Genomic DNA, 22,576 nt, shown 5'->3' with positions numbered 1-22,576 from the left:
TGAAAATCCAACTTACAGATTGTCTACTGGGGTCCAGCCTCTGTCTGCCAGGTTTAAGAGATGATTGACTCCTCAGATGAGGGGGTTGGGAATTCTGTATCTTTTAGACCTAACTCTTGGCAGGTATAGCCTCCGATACCCCTGCAAAAAATAAACCGGATTTTTGCAAGGGGGGAAAAAACAGGAACAAGAACTTGGCTTTAGACTAAGGCAACTGAAATGGCCCCTTGCTCCTTGGCTCATTGGATGTTTTTCATTTGGCTCAGGAGACTTACTGAAACTGTGATGTTATCACCCACCCCTCTGTACACCGGCCCAGAATGAGACATTTTGGCAACAACAAGGCATCATAAATAAGATTTTGTAGGATATTATGGCACTGAGGGCACCTGTGCTTTTCCAAATGTTAGAGGAGAAAAAGTTGAACACCACAGGCACATTGAGATGTACAGTCTTTATTTTCTTCATGTCCGAACGATGTGGGCACGTGGGTGCTACTGGTATTCATAAGCCCCTCGCTCATTTCTGACCTCTTGGCTCCAACTTTCCATAATTAAACAATTTTATACAATAAAAAAACCCATGAGGACAATAATGGAAATACAATTTATACATATATAGAATCTTAAAACAGTAACAACAATACACACAATAGAAAAATAGTTTCTGATAGGACAATTTTCTAAAAACATAACAGAAAACAAAATGTACACAACTCATTACCGATCATTCCAATTAAATCTGTGAATTTTCCTCCTCTCCCAACAGGGACACTGAATTTCTCCTTTAGGTAAAGCATTTGGATTCAGAAAGAAAATTTGTACCATACTCCGTTTCACACCCACCTACGTTTTTACATCTTTGAATTATTGATGTCTCTTTTCACCCACACTTGCCTGTTAAAATCTAACACCCGCACAGAAAAACCTTTAACAGCAAGAACTATTACATGGCAAACTTATTTTAATGAATATAGTACTAAAAAAACATAAAAAAGCAGAACAAAGAGAAATCATGTGCAATATTAGCAGTCGACATGACTGACGGATCTAAAGAGTTTAAAAAAAAAAGAACATCTGTCATGTCTGGCACTCTGTGGAATGTTGTAAAAAATAAAAATAAAACGTTTTTTGGCAGAAGGTGAATTTTTCTTCAAGATCCGTGACAGGATCACACAGGAAGTCTTTACTGCACTGCATGCATGCATGTCTGCGGAGGTCACCAAATATTCCACCGTCTGAAAAGTGCTTCGAAACGGACAATCCCTTCCAGCGAGGGGGACGTCTTTTTTGGGGGGAGGGAATAGGAAAAATGGATCCCGAAGAGGCAGCCCAACAGAAAGACTTCGCTCAGTTTGAGAGCTTTTTTTAAAAAAAAAATAGAAGCTGAACTGTCATAGCCCCCTGAGTCAACCAACCACCACCCCCAATATCGTCGCTGTGGGACAGTTTACAGTACATCTCCTGGGCCAGATGTTCCTCGTGTTCGTGATTGTCCACAGGCTGGGCGAGTTGGTACAGGTCTGACTGCTAAGCAGAAAAAAAAAAGAGGGCTTTCAAAAGCTCCACAGCTGAGATTTCTATTCATCCCAGACCAAGGGCTCTCCTTTTGAAGGAAACCGTTTTGCATCATAAGTCCTAAGGCTGGTTTGGGGAGAAGGGGGGTCACGAACAGAAACGGCAACAACAACAATGTGAAAATGTCCCCATTGTCCACACCCTATTCCTGTGATGACAATCCGGAGCACGTGGGGGGAAAACAACTTTTGCATTTAAGCCGCCCCACAGCCAGCTCCACCACAAACAGGTCGCAGCCTCGTTTTCTGGCCCAAATAAAAGGAAAAACAGAAACTGCCGAGCAGGCAAATCCAACTTTCTCCCTCCCCAACACCCACGCGGGCCCATGTGGATCACAGGACTGAGTCAGGAGCCCAAGAAGCAGTTTGTCCCTCCAGCCTGCTCATTACACACCGACTCTCACACAAGAGTCACGCGTGTTCAGGCCTAACGGTAGTGCTGTGGCGGCCCACAGTCGGGCAGCCGGCTTCCCCAGTGGCTTCCTTTCGGTGGGAAAGGACTCAGCAGTAGATCTGAGGCTGGATCTCGGAGTGGGCCCCGAAGGGCTCGTCGAAGGGGAAGGCGCCCCTCACGGCCTTCAGGTCGCTCTGGCTGGAGCAGAGGGTGTAGGACGCCATGATGACCAGCTCCTGGGCCGAGTCGGGGCTCTCCGGCTCGGACTCGGCCTCCTCCAGGGATGGCAGCAGGCCGACGTGCGGCTGAGGAGGGCCAGACAGCCAGGGGTGCTGCAGACACTCCTCTGCTGTGGCTCTTTTCCTGCAATCAATGAATCCGCACAGATCGTTAACTCCGCGCTTGGCATCAGAAGCAGCTTTCAAAAAAACATTTCATCCCTTGTCTGGGGTTTATCATAAACCTCAGGGCTATTTTTGAAGGACACTTGTAGCTTTGACCTCAGCTGTCCCTGCCACTGGCCACAGATGTAAATGGTCTGAATATATTTGTCTTTACAGGCCATTGACTCCGTTTTAGGCAAAAATGCACACAGCCCCACCCTGCTGCCCAATGCTGCTGCAGAGATTCCGATCCGATTCAGGCATTCCTGCATTTTAAGCCGCGGCCTTCCTTTTCCCCGGCAGAATGACCTAGGTTTTTAATAAACCTTGTCTTTCCGCACAGCCATCCGTGTATTTCATTCCGGCTGTGTTAATACCACTCCTGTTTCCCAGCCAGGGCCATAATGCCAGCAGTGACTTTGGGATTAGGCTAGGAACCAGCTCGACTTTAATCACTTGACTGCAAGCCACTCTCATAGTTCATCAGAGGAGGTGTGTGGGGGGGGGAGGGGAGAGATGAGATATACTTTGTTTCAGTTCTCAAGTAACGCCAGGCGGACAACACAATGAGGACTGGAAAACAAGTCCTAAAACCAAAGTGCACCCAGACAGAGGGACCTCTCTCCGAGCACTATCCTGTACAGTGCACTTCTTTTTTTCCCCTCCAAGCATTCCATGATGAGAAGGCATTTTCCCCCTAAATTAACATTCCATCGTCTCTGGCAATAATAAGAATGGCCACCTTCTTATCCAACCAATTATAGTGGTGCCCTGATCACTTGTGTTGGGCAATAGAAATCTACAATAGACGGCTTTTTGTTATGAAATTGATATCCCTCCCCCCAAAATAAACCATGGAAGCACACCCACCCCCACTCCTCCTACCCATCTTAGGATTTTCCACTTATTATCCACCAGGGAAGGTTTACAGGCATTGTAAAAGGTTCAGTGTTTAGCACAGCCAATCTGCACTTTAATGGTGTGCAAAACTGAATCATGCCTCCTTTGCCGGAGCCAAGAGTGTAACAAGGCATTGAGAGATCAGATCAATAACCAGCTGATTTAATGCTGCAGATATGCAACCCTTTACCTTGAATGGGGAGAGAGCAGCACTTTCAGCCAAAAGTGCTCAAGATTAAACCCTACAGCTTGGTTGTGTGCAACAGTTTTTCAGTGGCCATTTCCCCAACATGTGCATAAAACAGACCGCTCCATTACCAAAAAGGAGGTCTTTGTAAAGCTACGCAAATTCAACATGCTGCTTCTATTAGAACCATTGATATCCAAGCACAAAGCCCTATGTGTAAAAGTATCTTCACACAGTACAGTTCTGTGCAGTACAGTCCTCTTATTCACACTCACTCGCTCTCAGAGAAACAATCGTGGTCCAGGACCAGCCAGGCAGCAATTACTCCAGGGCCTACCTGGGGTTCTTGATGAGCAGGGTCTTGATGAAGTCGACAGCCAGATTGGACACCCCTTCGAAGACATCTTGGGAGTAGTCCACGTTGACCTGGGAGATGTTGAGGAAGGTCTCCTGCTTATCCTCACCCAGGAAGGGAGATTCTCCCGTCAACATAACGTATGCAAGCACCCCGATACTCCTGACAGGAGGAAGCAGTAGTGGAGAGGCCATTTGAATCACACCTTGTAGAACTTTGAACAAAGCAGTGACCTCACTAAATTGGTTGCAAGTATTCTTTGCTTTGGTCACATTAATGAACTGCATCAAATTGGGATCATATCTGTAAAAGTTTCATGCAACAAAAATGAACAAACATGTGGGTTCCAATTAGAATTAGACTTATTTTGCAATAAGTTTTATCTGGTTAAAAAATAAAACATCACACTAGTTTCCCCATTTTATATGGGGCTGTTTCTAAAGATCAGTCTCAGTTCAACTATGCTTATGTACTCACCACATGTCTGTCGCTGTGCTGATGGGCTCATAGTTCAGGATTTCTGGTGCTGTAAAAGAATTAGGGCCCACATTGAAAAAAAGACTAAAAAAATAGATACAAGAAGTGATTCAAGCATCATGACAAGACTAATTAAAAGACCAGTGAAGAGTGGGTTAAAATTAAAATTAGCTGATAAAGGTCAACATTTAAACTGCTAATATTTAACACAAAACATTGACAAGTGACAAGCTACGATAAACCTCCTGCTATCAATACAATACCATATACTCTAAATGAGTGCATGGGGAATAACAATAAAAAGATGAGCACACTCACCGACATACTCTGGAGTGCCAAGGATCTCTCGCACTTCCTTCACATTGTCCATCCGTCTGGACAGGCCAAAGTCCACTATGCGGATGTCCCCCAGGGGTCGAGAGCTTGTCAGCAAGAGGTTCTGAGGCTGCGGAGACCAGGATCGACATGTTCACTTCACATACTGTATAAGCACCAAGAGCAGTCAGCACATCCACAGAGGCACTGCTGGATCATGGCAGAAGATCGTTCACTCTGAAGGCTAGCCTCACCTAAAAACTAAGTCTCTCTATCTCACTTGGTTGCTCATAGCTTATCAATACAAAACTCCCCACAAAGGTAATTCTTAAAGGCTCTGTCAGTTTTTTTTAACTGCAATTCTGCATGACCTCATGTCTTCATTCACTCAAAGAATCCCACCTGCCAGCCCGCCTTTCCCAAAAGGAATCTAGATTTCATTGGACAATTTGAAAGTCCACTTAAGGTCTTGCCACTATTTTGTTCCTCAGAGAGAACCCTGAACTTTTCCATCACGTCACAGAATGTACCTTTTGAGAGTTTATATTCCCCATGTTTTTAAATTTTTAAAAACCTTAAGATTAAGCAATTCAAGGTGACTAAAATGAGCAGAGAAGGACAAATCTAGGTTGTTAGATTTCCCCATAAGGGCCTCAAACTACCTCTTAATAGATATTAGCAACGGCTTAATCTTCTCTGTAGGAGGTTGAGCTTTATCCTACGACAGGATCACTTAACTACTAACCACCAAATAGCCTCATCTTGCTTATAATCCCTGTGTGTTTTTACGAGAGGAGCTGGGGGGCCGGTTGCCAACAGCCTCCTCACTGAGAGAGCCCTTGTCCGGGTCACTCAGGACTGACCTTCATGTCCAGGTGCACCACATTATTGCGGTGCAGGTACGCCACGCCACTCAGGATCTGGCGCACCAGCCGAATGACGTCCTTCTCCGTGAAGGCCTCGTCGTTGTCCGCCACGCACTGGTTGAAGATCTCCCCACCGGCGGCGCTATTCGGAGACAGAAACCAGGAAGCATTGAAACACTCGACTCGAACCGCGTGTTGAGAAGCGCTTTCTAAAGCTAGAATCAAAGGCAGACGGTCCGCTGCCTCAAAGACGGCACACTGTAAAAATTCCATCCGTTCCCTCAGATCTTAAGCTGTTCACGATAAGAGTGACAAACGACCTGCAGGACAGACCTCCAAAGTTGGGGATCCCCCATCCCTATAGAAAATTGAGCTGTCCTAAACGTTTTTTTGCTTCAGAGCAACAAAAGACGCTTTGCATTTCCGAGACTGAACAAAGTTTTAGGAGTGCAAATCTGAAGATGTAGGTGTGCAAGAAAAGTGAATGATTCCCCCCCAAACACTTAGAATTACAGTTAGACCAAACTCCCTGAAGGAACAAGACAGATCCAGGAAACATCCATTAAGAAATAACTTCCACTGCAGGAGAAAAGCTCAGAAAATCGTTATGCATAACTCAACCCCTTCTCCATCTTCCATCAAACAAAAAAATAACTTCTGCTTTAAGAAAAGAAGTCTGGGACTCATCACATAACTACAACAATCCCAGCACTGCAAAAACTTCTCATTATCTCCCCTCCAGGTAGAGTCAATTTTGCAGCCCTGGAATGACCTCATATTACATCTTATTATACTTTGGCATGACAGAAAAAGCGTTCTTTTTGTTCTGTCTCAGATAGCACGTGATCTTCCACAGGTCTAAACAGCACACAATAAATCAAATGGCTTAACTGTGCTTTTGCTCCCTAAATTCTACAGACCAAATTGCAAAAGAAAGATCTGGCCCATGGGAAAGATAAGCACTGGAGTGCCAGCAAACTTGTGATAAGATAAAATGCAAACATTAGGTCTGGTGTTCCTTTGCATATCATGCAATTTACATGAGTAACTGGAGTTACTTGGACATCAGTGTGTCTCACTAAAGGTTAGGGAACTTTAGATGCATTTCCAAACCCCAGACCAGAAAAGGGCTCAGTCTGTTGCATGGGTCATGGATGGAAAAGGAAACTCTACAATAAACAACCTCAATAGCTTTTGCTCTTCGGCATGAAACACTGTAGATCTCTCAGCATGGCAGCAGTCAGTACACACAGAGGTGTTGCAACACTTGCATTCCAAGGAACTAAAAAGCAAAGGGTCACAAAAAGTTGCCTCTAGCGAGGGGGTTGCCCCAAACAAAAGTGTGGGCAACACCCGGCTCTCAGCCTGGTGGTCTGTTTTGGGTACTGTAGTTAAAATAACCACCCTCCCACTGCCCCCAGCTGTGAAAATGGGTCCCGTTTATTTCAAATCAGCATGTGCAAGTGCCTTAAGAAAGGATACAGGAAGGTTTACGCTGATGTATTGACCTCCAGTAAATAAAACATGCCAAGCCGACTGGTTCCACCCAGCCCAATCTGATGATCTGTCTCTTCCAGTGTCTTTATAACCACAGAGCTTTTTCACACATTGAGAACAATGGAGGGAGGGGGACTGTAGTGCAGTAAGGGGGGGAAAATTACCCTTTACTCTGTACACCATCTTCATTAGGCACACAGTTACATTGTAAAAGCCACAGCTCCTGGTTTAATTCGGATGCTGCAAGCCGGAAGCTCAATAGATCGGTTTGAAAAGGTACAAGAAGAACCTTGGAAGTTGCGTTCTATTCCTTTCAAACATGGGGAGCAATGCATATACTCTGGCTCAAGTGACATGCGACCAAAACCTTCTAAAGGCAGAGCCACGAAACGTCACCCCAGCGTTACAGCACGTTCTTTCCAAGCCAGATTCCGGTTCATTTGCGTCAGCAAAAAAAAACAAACTGGGGCTTTAAATTGAACATTCAGCAATTTAAGTAGACAGTCACTGCAAATCAGATAAGGAGGCTGCTGATAACCAGGGTGAAGGATGTGCCCTTCAGACCTTGAGACTAGTCTACTTAGAAGACTCCACACTGCATCTTAAGAGGTCCTGGAATAGTATTAAGTAGGATGTTTGCTCAGGATAAACCTAATCTAATGCAGTCTGCCAGAGAGGAATACATTCTCATTGACGTCCATCTTGACCGTTTCTAAATCGGTCCAAAGTCTTGATTGGATTCCACCCTATGGCGTGCATTAGCTGGAGATGGCAGGCTGGAGTTCATTGCAGAATAGACCTTCTGGTAGCTGCCAGCTAAACCCAGTTTAGATTAAATTTGTTTGTTGTTCCCATTACCCCTAAACAATCTGAAACACTGGAACACCTGAACCGAAAGCTAGCTACCAGCCCTCCAGAAGGCTGTACTCTTGCAACAGGCCTCTGGTCTCTGGCATCCTTTTATAACGTGGAGGTCTCATCAGTCCACAAAACAATTGTCCTCTGAGGAGAAAGGCTTTCTTTCGCTTTGGTGTGGAAAAAGGATAATTAATTGACGCTTAATAGCTTCCCACTACTGCTGCTGAGTAAATTTAACTTTTTCTTCGATTAAGGATTTAACCAAGTTATTCAGTGATTTCAGTTATTGACTGAAACAAACACCTTGAAGTTGTAAAACCCTTCTAAAGAGTGGAAATGAATACATATTCAAGTGTGCATTCCTTTATCCTTTTTATAGAGTATATTGATATAAATATATTGCATACAGTGTATAAGAAGGTACATGACAAATATGAAGTGAATCCAATGCTTAGACACATTGCCCAGGAGTGCAGTCGCAGACCAAAACATCAGATAGCACTATTTGAGATGAAAGCAACCTCATGCCCTTTATTTGAATTTTTAAAAAAAACGGGGGAAAAAAACAGATCTGAGTTAAGACCTTTAAAATAAACATCCCTAAACCTCAGGAATGCCTCCAGCAGTCAGAGAGGTTCAGCCAAACCTCTTGAGTTTCACAAGAGATGATTTTTCATAAACAGTGAGCATGTCATTAAGGCCGCGTGCACGCAGAGCTGTAATTTAAAAGGCAGGCTGGATCGCCGACTGAAGGCTGCAATTTCAAGCAGTGGCTCAGCTGGTTCTGTGGTCGATCAGCGCTGGGGAGGGTTGACAAAGGGGTCACACCAGCGCACTGTAACCCAAGAGCTCTTCTTTTGCCGATGCCCTGTTCTCTGCCGGTCAGCCCTGCTGTTAGCTACCCTTCCACTACCACCCCCCACATCGGGAAGAGGAGAAAAAGCAGCCAGACTATTAAACAGCCGGCACGCTTCCACTAATAAGTCACGAAAAAAAAGGGGCAAGTCTTTTTAAAAAAACACTGTGAAGGATTGTTTCATTCTTAAGCAATGAACTAGAGTCACATTCTATTTATACCTCATTACAGCACCACCAAAAGCAGTCTATTTTTATATTTAAAGGAAAGAGGTAAAGATGCTTCAAATGCAAAACTTAAGCTGACATTTTTTATATGAAAAACACCACATCCGTACACATTCTGTAGGATGACTAACATTTGTCTACTGTTCATAACCGATACTTCACAGAAAACAAATCTTACATCTGTGATATTTTAGTACCTTGAAAACTCCTAATTTATGAGATAATTTCCCAAGGTGGGTACAAAGAACTGGTGGCAGTCACACTAAAGTTACTGGGGAGAGCATCTATCAGTGTTATTTTGCATTTTTATGACTCAGAATGTGGAAAAATACAACTCTATTCTGCAGTAAGGACTTGGCTGGGGCAGCTCACTGGTCAAGAGCAAAGATATACAGTAACCTGCATGCCTTTCTGCCTGGCATTACAGTGCTAAGACAAGTATTTCACACGCGCAAGTATATAAAAATGTTCACAAATGAGCAAAACATTCCCATTCCAAAAAAACCACAAAGCCCAACCACTGATGAAAGTTCCTTTCGTGAAAGCAAATGTGAATCACTCGGTAGCATTCCTGAGAAGCAGATGCAGTAAAAACTTGTGGTCGGTTTGGGTACATTGTTCCAAAAAGTCTGTAGTTTCCCCGTCAGGTCAATTACGTAAGTAGAAATATGTATCTGCTGACATCAGCTCAGCAAAGCAAGTCTTAATGATCCTTCTCCATCATTACAAATCAGCAGTTAAGCAATATAAAAAAAAAATAGTTCGCAGTATTCTTGGAAGGGTTCTGATGAGCCAGTTATAGCAAGATAAAGTGATCGCAACAAAAACCAAAGGTCATGGCCTAATTACACGTATACCAGCACAGAGCAAAGAGCAAGCGAAACTTGGTGGGCAGAGAGTGAAAGCTGTGGTGCATGCTATTGTACAATAACCAAACAATGGAACAGGAGCTGTCCTGCTCATATGGCACCTTAAAACACAAGGCCAGGGGTTGTACAGTCCCCTGTCCTCCTTCACTTGGGGGGGGGGGGTCACTCATGTTTTCAAGTAAAATCCCTAATGCCGGTCTCTTTCAAAGCCCATTTTTCCTGCCATTTCAAGGCACAGCACAAGTATCCACAAAGGGCGAAAGATGAAACTCGATCACGCGGCTCGGCGAATGCAGCTGTGCCATTATAAGCTTCCCAAGAGCCCTAATCAATCAGCAGCAAATGGATCCCCGTTTTTAAAGTCTGCTTTAAGTTTGCACCTCTGCTCAACAGGCAGAAACTTTTTTTTAGAGAGAAAATAAATCACGCATTCTTCACATTTTCAAGACTCGCGTCAAGCGTCTAACTGAAGAAGAAAGGAGCTCTGGTTCTTCAGGCTGAAGGTGAGCACTGTACTGTGCAAGAGCACCCTAGACACAAAGACCAGAGCAATGTTAACTCTGCTGCTGTATCTCATTAAGGTCGGAATGTTTTCTTTTCCTTCTTGGCCAAACTGATCAGCAAACGAGATCTGGACCACAACATTAGCTGTAAGATTAATAAGGGTACAAATAGGTGTGGTAGGTCGAAGTAGAAAAAAAATAAATGGCAATCATTGATAGGTGGGGGAGCAGAAAAGCCTTTTCTATACAAACTCTTAAAGCCATGATGCAGCTGAAAACAAAACGCTTTTGCCAAGTCAGCTGCAAAGTTGCAAAAATGAAGAAAGCTCTACCTTGAGAAATGGCTCCTCAGACCAACTTTGCTTTTAAAATGGAGCGATTGTTTCTGAGGAGGTAATTTGCACTTTCAATTCGTCCAAACAATGTCAAGTGAACAGGAGCATGCTGGGAAAGTTTCTGTGGTCCTTGGAGTGTGGGCGTATTTTTCAGGGCCCCCTGATCCCCAGGACATGGCCATACCTTGAACGCCACAGGCTGCCTGTGATGAAGAAGGCTAGGAACAAGCCATCAGGCAAACACTCCACTCTTCATGAAACAAGTTTAGCTATTGTCAGATAGCTGTGTTCCACAAATGGATTAAGTTAACAGCTATAAACTGATTTGCTGCACTAGAGAATTAGGAGTGATGATCTTTTGTAGGCAATAGTCACAGCAAAGAAGAGGCTTCTGACTTAAGACCTAAGCGGGGAATTCTCCATATTAATAGAACAGGTCTTCCTTTATCCTTCTGCACGAGGTCTTACAGGAGTCAGTGATCACAGTCGTAGGACTTTGTAGGTTAATACGAAGCACCAGCACCTGCAGAGCTGGCAGAAGCTGTTAAATTGGTCCCATTATGCCAATAACAAACTGAGTTGGAATGAAAACCTGCAGGCCAGGACTACCCATCCACTGTTGAAGAAAAGCACATGATACACATCCTGGAAGACAATCAGAGTGGTAAAGCAGTGCATGGTAAATATGATGAATGAATACCGATGCATTTCTGCTTAAACGACAGCATGTGCTGCATCAGAAACCCTGCGATACCACACATCTTTTTCAAGAGAAATGCTTGGTTGTGACGGTCTCTACATTCACAGGATTTAAAACCCTATCAAGGTCGTTTTTGCTTCAGCCTCTCATGTATTATAGAAGGATGTGGTTGTGGCTGTGAATCTGTATGGCCTGCTTTTTTGGAACCCATCTGCTTCACGACTCGCGTCCTCAGCTGCGGATATGGAAATTTTTCTTGTGTTTTTTTTTCTTTGAATAACCCACGCGCTCCGGTTAAGAGCCCTGACAAGACGTACCCTGTGGCTGGCTATGTACACATGCCGACATTCATATACGACGCGGCATTTGGGGCACTTTAAAACAAAGATTGAGAAAGTCGCGATCACACTTGGAATGGTCAAAACGAAACCGGTCCTGCGAGCAGAATCTGTCCAACAGAACCTTAGCAAGTCGCACGGAAACCAAAGTGGTCAGAGAACATTTTCCAATCTTTCCTTTCAGCTTGAGTCTGAGCTGCGAAGCATCGTTCCCCAGTGAAATGACATCCTACAGCAGAGCAAGGGGCTCTGTAAGTTTGCTCTGACAAGCAAAAAAAACCACCCACTCCTGTTCAACACGTTTTAACCACAGGAGCTGCTCTCTGGATGGGTAAGATGGCATGGAGGCACTGGCAGAGAGCTTATTTGACTCTTGTGAACAGTAAATCCTAATATAAAGTCAGGGCACTGGGAGCTATATTTTATTTTCAGTCTAAATTGCCAAAAACATTGTCTGGATTCATAAACAAATGTACAGCTGCAGAGCTGAATATTCATAACCTCCATCTTTATTTCCAACCTATTTCTAGGGCAAGTGAGAGCACAATGAACACAAGAGATACTGCTGGCACATACACAAATCTTATCAGAATCTATACAGAAAAGGTATTACTCCCAATCCGCAATATATTATTTCCATTACTCCTCATAAGTGGAACATATTGTTTAGGATACAGGGATACCTGCATGTGCCTATAAAAATATCATTAAAGATTTAAATGCCATGTTATACAAGGAGATCTTCCAATCTATTGCAATAACTTAAAAATAAGTCAGACCTGAAAACCTATTCCCACTTATTTGCCAGGAGTGGGATTTCACAGGTGTGATAACAGACTTACTATATTGAATTTAAAACATCCCCATGCATCCGTAAAGGGGTCTTATTTTAAATAAAGGCTTTACAGATCTTTGAAAATGAGAAAAGTAAAAACTTTGCATAGAACTAGTCCCTTTTTAACAGAGCGCTGGTCTACTTCCTTAAAAGGTAAAAAAGAAAAGATGAACTTTGACGATCCGACAGTCTGAGGTGAGACTGCCGCACGTCAGTCTGTGCTGTTCTCAGGAAACCTGTGAAGATTTCATCTAATTTCTGCTAAATGCAACCAAAACCTGCTCACAAGCTTCCTGTACATTTCTGAATCGTGGTTAAAAACCGTGACATTCACAACACTTTGTCTGCATTCTTATTCTTCGTTATCACCAACCAGAGTTTAAAAAAAAACTAAAAAAAAGTAAATTACTGCATAATCCCATTCGCTGGGGAGTTTATCGCTTATCGCTCGATCCTTTTTCCTGGCAAATAAGTCAGGCGAGGTGCAAAAAACTAAAGGGAAACAAAAATGAGAAGCCTTAGAAACCCTGCATTCCCTCCCCAGGCTGGGTGCGTTTCAGTTTAACAAAAAAAAGCAATGGATTACTAACTGAAGTCGCCTGCAGTTCACAACGCACTCCCAAACTAAAGGAGAGTCGCAAGGTCCTTCTTGTTTGTAAATGATCTGATCAACCGCCATCCCCATCAAAACAAATCCACCAACGCCATAAAACCCATCTCTGTGTCAATCTTACTCACTGCTCGTCTCTTCGTCTCTGAGGGTTTTGCCTGTCTCACCAGAATACCAACGGCTCAGGGATCTTGAGTTCTCTTCCACAGGCTCTTAATGACAATTTATTTTCGGGTGGGGTTGGGGGAGACGTTGTGCAAGACTTTTACCAAGAGGCAAACGCCACCTCCTTGCCTTTGAGCACCAGAAAGATTCCCACATGGAACACCAACACCGTGCTGCATCACAAGCTGATCTACAGCACGTGCCAGGTCGCCCATCATGAACATTTCTCAAGACGGAGAGAGAGGGGAGGAGTGTGGGAACTTACTATTCCAGGACCAGGATGATTTCGGAGGTGGTCTCGTAGACCTCGTGCAGCGACACCACGAAGGGGTTGGCCTTGGCCGACTCCAGGATGGCGATCTCGTTGATGATGTCCCTGCGGCAGTCCTCGCCCTTCCGCCTCTTGCGCAGGAACTTGGCGGCGTGCTCGTTCCCCGTTGCCTTTTCCACGCACTTCTTGACCACCGCGAACTTGCCCCTGCAGAAGGAACCCAAAATAAAAGGGCCGTTTAGTTTCTGCACGTTGTTGTATTAATGGCCGGGTTGGGGGTTAATAGTTGAATTGCTTAGGCCATGAGAAAGCATGGAGTCGTGTACATATGAAAAGCAGATTAGGAAATAACCCTGCCTCTGCGTGCTTGATCACCCTTGATCAGTCACATTAAACACTTAATGGGTAGATATTTTTAAGTAAATGCATGCACTCTTATCAGTTAGGTACTTTTCCCTCCAAAAATTTCATTCAGGAGTTGCACCCCTCTGGTCTTAGGGCTGCAAACTACTGTAAAAACGCTCTGGACACTGATGATCCTTCACGGGAAAATGCTTTAGTTACCAATCTGAGAGGACGTCTTGGCTGTTTCGCTGCATAAGAGAAAGCAAGGAAAATAGTGAACTTTTCAAAAGCCAAGTCAGCTAACTTGTTACCAAATGCTGGCGTTACATATGCATCAGGTGTAGCTAAAAAAAACAGACAGCAACTCATTACTGAAAAGGCTGCAGGGACTGCATAACATTGCTTCTAGGAGGTGGGAAGACAGACCACTAATCATGTGCACAAGTTAACACTGTAGGTGGGGACCCCACTGTTCCTAGAGAGAAAGTGTCCTGCAGAACAGTGTCATTGTAAACACTGAGGCTGCAGTCACAGTGGTGCGTGTGAAACTACTGAAGACCTCACATCTGGAACCCACTCTCCCAAAAGAGGATAGGGGAGGCACAGATCTGACTAATAGAACAAGCAGCTATGTACTGCTATACATCCAAAACAAAAAAAATCACGCCACTGCTCCCCAAACCTGTGTTGTCAGACTACGACTAAAGATCCAAGGTTTACATATGGTACTAACTCACATTCTCAGTTAGCCAACATTCATTGTCATACTATTGAGGCACTCTGTCTTGGCACTAAGGCCCTAAGGTGCGATTACTAGAATTGCTCAATCCCTCAATTGCTGGCTGAGTTCCATACTTCAGAAGACAACCGCTAGGCCACTCAGACCAAGTCTGCCAGTCAGTGGCCGGGGTCAACGAATTTGGCAGTGACTCTTCCGGCAGTGAGCAATGAGTCAGCAAAGCACCACAGAAGGAACTGATAACGTTATCTCCTGGCACCCTCGCTCCTCCCGCCCAGCTCTCTAGCCAGGCAGCGCGGGCAAAGGACCCAGCGAGTGGACTGATAAAACCGTGCTGACAATGACAAGAGCATCAGTTCTCAGACTCAAAGAAAAGCGTATCGATCCTTTATCATGAAATAACATTCAAGAGTGCAAAGGAAAGTTAAAGCCACTGCCCTGGGAGTCTCCTAGTGCAAAACCTACATGATGCGTGTTAAAAGCCCATGATTTTGGTATTCTGTGGCAGTGTCTCATTCTTATTGCTGCACAGCAGGCAAACAATCCCCAACACCTCTACGGAGGCCTTTGTCAGCGCTTTGCCCCCCTGTGTCACTGACACAATGGGCTCTAATATATCCTACCGAGAGGCATCAGTCCCCTTCAGTACAGACCACCCAGACCTCAGTCCAGCCAGCACCACAGTGAGCCACTGGTTCCACTTTAACTGCTGGATTGCAGTTTTCAATCACCCTGAATAGCATTACAATATCAATGACACCACAACCCTAGCACATACATCTGAAGAAGCCCCCCTCACACACCCACCCTTTTAACACATTGGTAAAAAGCCCTTCCACAATGGATGCTCCCTCTGTTAATTTTCTTGAATGAGCGAGAAAGCTCTTGCACAGAAACAACTCCACGTCTGTTAGCACTATACTACATTTTTAGAGGGCTTTGCCTGTTTAAATCTCACAGTCACAGCACCCTATAAAATGTAAATCTCATCCTTGCTAAAAACAGAAGATTTGTCTTGTGAAAGCTGTGCAATGTTTTATTGAAGACCACATGTGGGTGGTTGTTTAGTACATAGACTGGATGGGAAACCCTTACCCCAACGTTCTTTGCACTGGATATTTACTTAACACTTCTACAGCTACAAGGTTAAAAAAAACAAGTGGACAACTCATGCTACAGGACCTGCTGAGAACGAACCTAAGATTGCAAAGCAAATCCCTGCTGCCTTCACAAACATTTGCAAAATAAAAGCGTCTCGCCAGCATCCATTTGGCCTCAGGTTAGGAGTCGCTTTGTGTAGCCGCCACAGCTTGTGGCTGTATTGATTGGCGAGGGCGACAGTCTCACGGGGGGAGGGCACTTCCTGCAGGTGGAGGAGGGGAGAAGGTGCAACTCCATTCTCATTGTGTGGGGGAAAAAAAGAGCCTTTAGTCACAGGGCACCTTGGAGCCAGAAGTGTTACCTACAACAAGCAGACTAAGGTCTACAGGAATGCATTCCAGCTCAGCTGTGAAGCAGCCCATTGCAGGGTTAGTTTAACGATTGGACCAAGATTTCAGATACTAGTGCTTTAAAGAGGCATAGCAAAAAGCACATCACTGGAATTTCTGAAGACCTCAGTTCTCCACGTAAGAAGACCTCAAAGAGCTGTCCTTTGGCTTGGAATGGTGGTTCACAGATGGACCTGGACATCATCAGAAGTAGGAGGGTGTGTAAAGGGGCCTCTATACAGGTCACTCTTCTTAGTTCCACCTGGACAGTGTACTTAGTAAGTTACAACAAACAGAACTGTGTCCACCGAAGCTCTGCTGTGCTGTCTTTGATTTCCAGATGGATTAATTGAGAACCTTGTTGTGGGGGTGGGGGTTCATGTCTTGTAAAGCAGATATATGACAGGTTTTGCCTGCCTAGATTTTTTGCATTTTGTTAATGGTCTCTCTCATTTGCGATTTATTACATACATTTAAGGAGCACAAACTCAAAGACTTTTTTGCAGGGGTAACTGCTCTTAAAAAAATATTTTCTTTCAGACCACTCCTTATTAATTCCTAAACTGGGCTGGCGTGAACTGCCAGGTGGGCACACAGGAAAGGAACTTTTTTTGTTTCTTCTACACCTGAGCAAACCTCCAAGCCCTGGGTGTCTTTCAGAGAAGGCAGTAGGAGAATTAATTTCCTCTTGCAGGAAGGAATTTTGATGGAACGATTAGTAAGACAATGCCAGCAGAAGCACAAAACAGGAGCAGATTAGAATTGCAGACACCTGCTGGGCTAAAGAGTTACCCGTTTGCAAATCAACTGTCAAGATCCCAAGTCTTTTAGGAACCCAACATCTGGATTTACAAGTTAATGACAGCCTTCATTGGTTTAGCTCTTTTTGGATTCAGTTACATGTGCTATTTTACTGGAATCTGGCTTGGTAGAGAATCAGCACAGGAAAACCAGCAGTAATGAGGCTGCATCAAACCGAGAAATTTGGTTTTCCTGTCATGTCTGGGTTTCGGCAAGCTGGCGTTCTCTCTCAGGAAGAGTGACTAATATCCGAAGAACGTCAACAGACACCTCAACTGCATCACTTTGCTGACCAACCTGGTTTTTCCAATCGTTATTACTGGTCCACTAATTTATGAAAGGATTTCTTCCCCCATCTATGCGTCTTAATGAATCAGCATTCTTCAGCCCCTTGCAAAAAGCTGACACTTCAGCTTGTCTCACAGATAAAGTAGGTTGGACACGCAAATTAGTGAACACGGATGACCGAGAACAAAAAAGTACGTCTAAATAAATGGAATATCCCACTAACAGCAGAAAAATACCAACAAGTTCTTCTGTAATCTTTGTCCTCCATCCCCAAACATTAATTACACCCAGTTGCAACATTTGGTAGATGATTCATGATATGCTTTATTACTCTAAAGCCCCACAATTAAGAAATTAAAACCCCATGCTTTGGTTATGTTTACAAGAAAGTGAGGCGAGCTATCAGAGACCTTGATCTGCAGAAATACAAAACGGTACAAACTGCACAGTGAAGATGCTTAAATGGAACAAGTAATGATTAAAACAGTGCTCACTACAAAACATCCATGTTCCAACAACAGTGCAAAGCCCTAAGGATCAAAAAGGGTTTCCTTCAAGCATCTGCCTGACTGTTCCAGATCAAAATGAATCAGAACAGTTATCTGGGGTTGGGGCAGGAGACAGGGCCTGCTACTGATTGAAAGGGGGGGGACATTCCTTTCAGTCTCTTGGGTTTCTCATATTAAAGTTTTGACTACCCACCAAACTTAGAAAATGCCAAAAGCGAGAAACAATGGGACTGTGGGTTTCACCACCACTGCAAACTCAATCTAAACAATGTGTAGTCCGGCACAACATATGAAACACCGACTGACCTCTTACAGGTGTGAAGTCTATGCCACTTCTCTAAAGGAACTACAGCATGAAAAACTACTTTGTGGTAAAGTTACACTTCTGTCCCAATCCACCTTACAGACGTTACAAAGACTGTTGCCTCCAAAGACTCTAGAGCATTGAAGGGGGAGGGCCTGGGGTCACTGGGGTCCACACAGCCTCCACTGACAGGAAAATGGAGTGTTTAAGAGGCTGCGAGCAAGGAGTGGATTAACTCCAAAACAGAAGTCACGCACTACAGATAACCCCCTTGTTAAGACAGTTCTCTAATCTCAACAAGCTGCTCTACCAGCATCAGCTGTGCCCACATTCCGCCAATTAATGAGATTTATGGTATGTTAGGGTTAGGGTGTGTGTGACCCCAAAAATCAGGGCTCTAACATCATGCACAGGGCATCCCAACACAGAAGACACAACTGACATCTGGGGCAAAAAACATTTTGTTTCTGGGGTCTTTTATTTACTGCTTTTGAAACCTCTCAATAAGCAGAAACATGCCAAAAGGGTTCTGGGGCAATCTGTTTATCCAGAAGCCCCACAGAGCTCCGATCCCGAAGAGCCCCAGTCTTCTGGGGGCATCTAAAGCACCAAAGCCCTGGAAAACTCATTTACGGGACCCTTTGGAGCACAAAATCAATCCAAACCACTTACAAATTCAGGCTATAATTTCACTGCTGATTAAAGCAACAGAAAAAAAAAAGCAGGGGCCCTGTTTTATGCTCTGCTGCTGAAATGCAGGTCGGATGAACATCTTGAATCAAAACAGTCCACCCAGTAAAAAGAGCACCCTTAACCCCAGAGTTCACAGCTTTGTCCACATGGATTCACCGCTGCTGGTGCTGTTCTGCAGGCACTTGTGGAGGTCTGGGTTCGAAAGCAGCTGTGGAGGACTGAAGGAGGGGTTGTAGGCAATGAACTTCAACTTTCCAGAGGGCCGTCAGAAATTGACTACAGCGCCGTCTCCCTCCGCAGGAGGTGTGACTGACAGTAACCCAATTAGCAGGACCAAAGTATCCTGAAAAAAAAAATTCCAGCACCGCGGCGCTGACACCTTCTAGCGCAGCAGAAAAAAAATAAACATTCCACCCCAAATTAGTAATAGTGCCAAAGCCACAGTCCTTTCAGAAATCTACGGGTATATAACGGCCAAGGGGGAACAAAATTGGGGCATCACCTTCTCTTGAAAACCAAAGAACTTCATACAGTAATTCACCCCTCTGAGCCTTCTTAGGAAAGTCAACACGGCCTCCCTTCATCAGGCGAATGAGTTTCAACGTGGTAGAACATTTAAGACGGCAGGAAAATGGATAATCAGGGAAAAAGCACTCCACCCCCCCTGCTATTGTCCTCCCACGAACAGGTTCTTCTTTTCTAATTGTTAAGCACGACAGCGCGCTCTTGCTAAAACCCCACAGTGTTCGTATTCGAAGAACCTCTTGACTGCCTTTCCACCCTACAGCAGGTGGACAATGAAGGCTCAGTTCAGAAAGCTTCCTGTGCAGAATTGGGACGGTAAACATCAGAAAGCGCAGTTCACAGCAACAAGTGCCCGCAAACCGGTCTGATGAAGAGACAAGAGAAATACTCGCATGCAGAAATACCAGCAGACCACCGAGTCAACACGGACACGCCAGCGTTTGCAGAGACTGCAGAAATTTGCGCTTTTCTGAGGACGCGCAGCACTTCATCAAGAGCAGAACGGATTTTGTGCACAGGGGACTTAAAAGAAACAGCGGTAGTACGGACACGACACGACACTAACAGGCTAATTTGAAACCTGGGGTGCTTTTTTCCCCCCCATTAAGCCCGAACGCGGACTTAATGCATCCAAGAACGCAGCCCTTAATGAAGCAAGGAATTCCGATGAGGAATTAAGTTTGCCCAGCTCGGTGTCAGGGAACCCGGCGACATAAACACTTAAAATAATCGGGTTTCGTTTCACGCTGTTGAACAAATCCCTGTACTTTCTCAGGGCAGGTCCGTGAGCACTGTAATGGTATTTAAATAGCGCAGTCACGGGAACATTTCCCACTTGGTGGTACAACAGTGGCCAATTCTGTCCACCCCACGATTAACCGTGGATGCATTTTTCTCCAGATTAGTGCCCTCACGTGCGGAAGGGATTTTTTTGCAAAGACAACGTGTTTTTGTTTATGCCGCCGTCCACACTTCATTAGAGAGATTATAAACCCGAGAACGTAGATCAGACTCCAGCCGCTCCACTCTGTGAAAAAGAAAACGTTAACATTTTGTTTTTGCAAGCGCTGTTAACTTACCTGCCCAGTTCTTTACCGACCAAGTCGTAATTGCTTTTGAAGGAGTCCGTTCTTATTCTGCTCTGAATCTTTGACACCATCCCGTTCCTGTTATCCATCATACTCGAGTCCGGCATTTGTATCAGTCTGTTTTGTAGAATTAACTTTTAAGTTGCAGTTGATGTGGGTTTTTTTTTAGATTTGTTGCATATCAAAGACCTTGTATGTACGAGATGCACACAAAAATAAAATAAAATTATAAGAGCCAGAGGCAGAAATCAAGTATCCGCGATATAGTTTGATTGCAGCAGCTGGTTAAAATTCCGTGTTAGGCAAACTGGTGGATTTCAGATAGGTTTGCAGTTTTTGTATCCTTGTAAAAGTTCAAAAAACCTCGCTAAAAACTTTTCTTTCCGCGGATTTAACTGACTTTATTTATCTTTTGATCATTCGAAAACGTACTAACCGCAAAACATAAAAATCAGTTGCCTTTTACGAATCCTACGGTAATATTCACTAGCCTTTTTGAGCTACAACCATTGTCTGCCTTTTTATGTTTGAGAGAGAAGTGTTCATTTGAGGATAGCCGGACATACCGACCACAAAGCAACTTTACAAAGACCAGCCTTTTCGTGACGTCATACTGCGACCAATGGGTGAGCGCGAGCAAATTGGCGAGCTGGGGGGGGGTCACAATTCAAGTTGAGAGAAACATCTATAGAGATATAGAGTATCTATATCACAGACCGAAACATCGCCTTTTTTAACTGATATTAAATATGCACATTTTTAATAAGACGCTAAGTGTACTACAAGATGTGTTAGGGTTAGGAAAATATTTTTTTTAAACGAGTGTTGATTTCGATGTCATACCTGCAGGTAACTTCAATCTCTCAAGCTCCTGCACAGTCACACAAGAACTCATCGCATTCCGAAATTATAAAACGTGAGTGTTGAACCATGACAGATGAAAGATCATATATATTGCACTGCTTTTGTGCTGTGTGCAAAGGATATTCGAACCTGCCATCTGCGCAGTTCAGCGCATTTTTGTCTAAAAGGATATGTACTGTACAACACAGAATGCGCTAGAAATCATACGTTTCCGGAAGCTGATTTAGTAGACCTGGTTACAGAAATATTGTGAAATAAGTCTTTAGTCATTGTGTACGATATTACCATGGTTTCAACATTTTTAACAATCAATAGGCAATACGGCAGTAGTTAAAACACATTTGATCAACTTCAAGTACAATCACCTTTGTGTAGGAAAAAAACAGTAAATTTAATCCTGTATCCAGAATAATAGAAAATTGAAACTAATGCATTCACGTCCGTCTAGCTCTTCACTCAACCTATATGGCGTCTGTGCCAAGAGCAAAGCTTGGCAGCGAGGTAGACGCAAGGACTTGTCGGGCAGGATCGAGTGTTAGTTTTGTCTTGGACTGAGGCAATGGATTTCCTTTTGCTTTCCACCCAAGAGGATCTGGCGCTGCATGTCGGCGCTAGCCAGGCTGCAAATAATGGCGAAAGAATGAGCTCCCAGTGCACAGTTACCGCTAAACACAAAGGAACACGCCGAGGAAACGTGTGTGTGACTGTTAGGCAGACACCAGGAGGAATGATTCAAGCATTTAGGAACGCTTTCCTGCTTTATGCCATGCAGTATGCCTGTACAGACATACAGTATAGTGGAAAGCATTTGTACTGTAGAATGTTGCAATACATGCAGGGCCTTTTGTGGAAATGAGTCATTCAGCCATAGTGAATTCATATAATGGAGAATAAGCAGTAGAAGAATTGTGAAATTGCTGAGAATATGCAAGGATAAAAGTATTTTCTGGAAAGCCTGTTTAAATGATGCATTTTTATGCAATGCCTTTTGCTGCTCACAGTATGTCGGGGGAATGAAATTGCAGCAGGTGAATCCGTGCAGAACAAAATAAAAAGGATTGAGTGGAGGTTAATCCCACTGTCAACAGCAGAAAGAAAGAAAGAAAGAAATGAACAACATTTCGGGTGTGGGACGTTCTTGGGATCTGCAGAATGTGTTTCAGGCTCTCGTTTCCTACTTTTCAGCACAGGATTAAGTGCCAGTGCACAACGATGCAGCTCCCCACTCCCACAGCTGCAATTACAGCTTGTTTTGGTTTAAGAGTTTTAGATAAACAAGCTTCCCATTGCTCATTTTTAACACTTCTCCCCTGAACGTCTTGCAAAACTCGATGAATGAAAATGAAAGCACTGTGCTCCTGATTGGGAAAGTTGAAGAGGAATTGTGGCCGATCATGTTAGCTGCAAACATAC

General features: G+C 44.1%; 1 protein-coding gene across 1 annotated transcript; it reads right to left on the bottom strand.

Annotated features, from left to right (window-relative positions):
- Positions 1-439: 439 nt before the first annotated feature.
- On the bottom strand, positions 440-20,858 carry stk17al (serine/threonine kinase 17a like). The gene is made up of 7 exons (XM_088906289.1): positions 20,291-20,858; positions 13,512-13,724; positions 5,451-5,595; positions 4,591-4,717; positions 4,273-4,321; positions 3,778-3,957; positions 440-2,333 (listed from the first exon to the last, which is right to left on the bottom strand). The coding sequence occupies exons 1-7, from the start codon at positions 20,404-20,406 to the stop codon at positions 2,078-2,080; spliced, it is 1,086 nt and encodes a 361-aa protein (XP_088762415.1). The 5' UTR covers positions 20,407-20,858; the 3' UTR covers positions 440-2,077.
- Between the last annotated feature and the right edge of the window lie 1,718 nt (positions 20,859-22,576).

This window comes from Atractosteus spatula, chromosome 26 (genome assembly GCF_055471065.1).
Source record: "Atractosteus spatula isolate fAtrSpa1 chromosome 26, fAtrSpa1.hap1, whole genome shotgun sequence".
NCBI lineage: Eukaryota > Metazoa > Chordata > Actinopteri > Semionotiformes > Lepisosteidae > Atractosteus > Atractosteus spatula.
The sequence above is the reverse complement of the archived record's forward strand: the minus strand, read 5'-3'. Positions and strand labels throughout refer to the sequence as shown.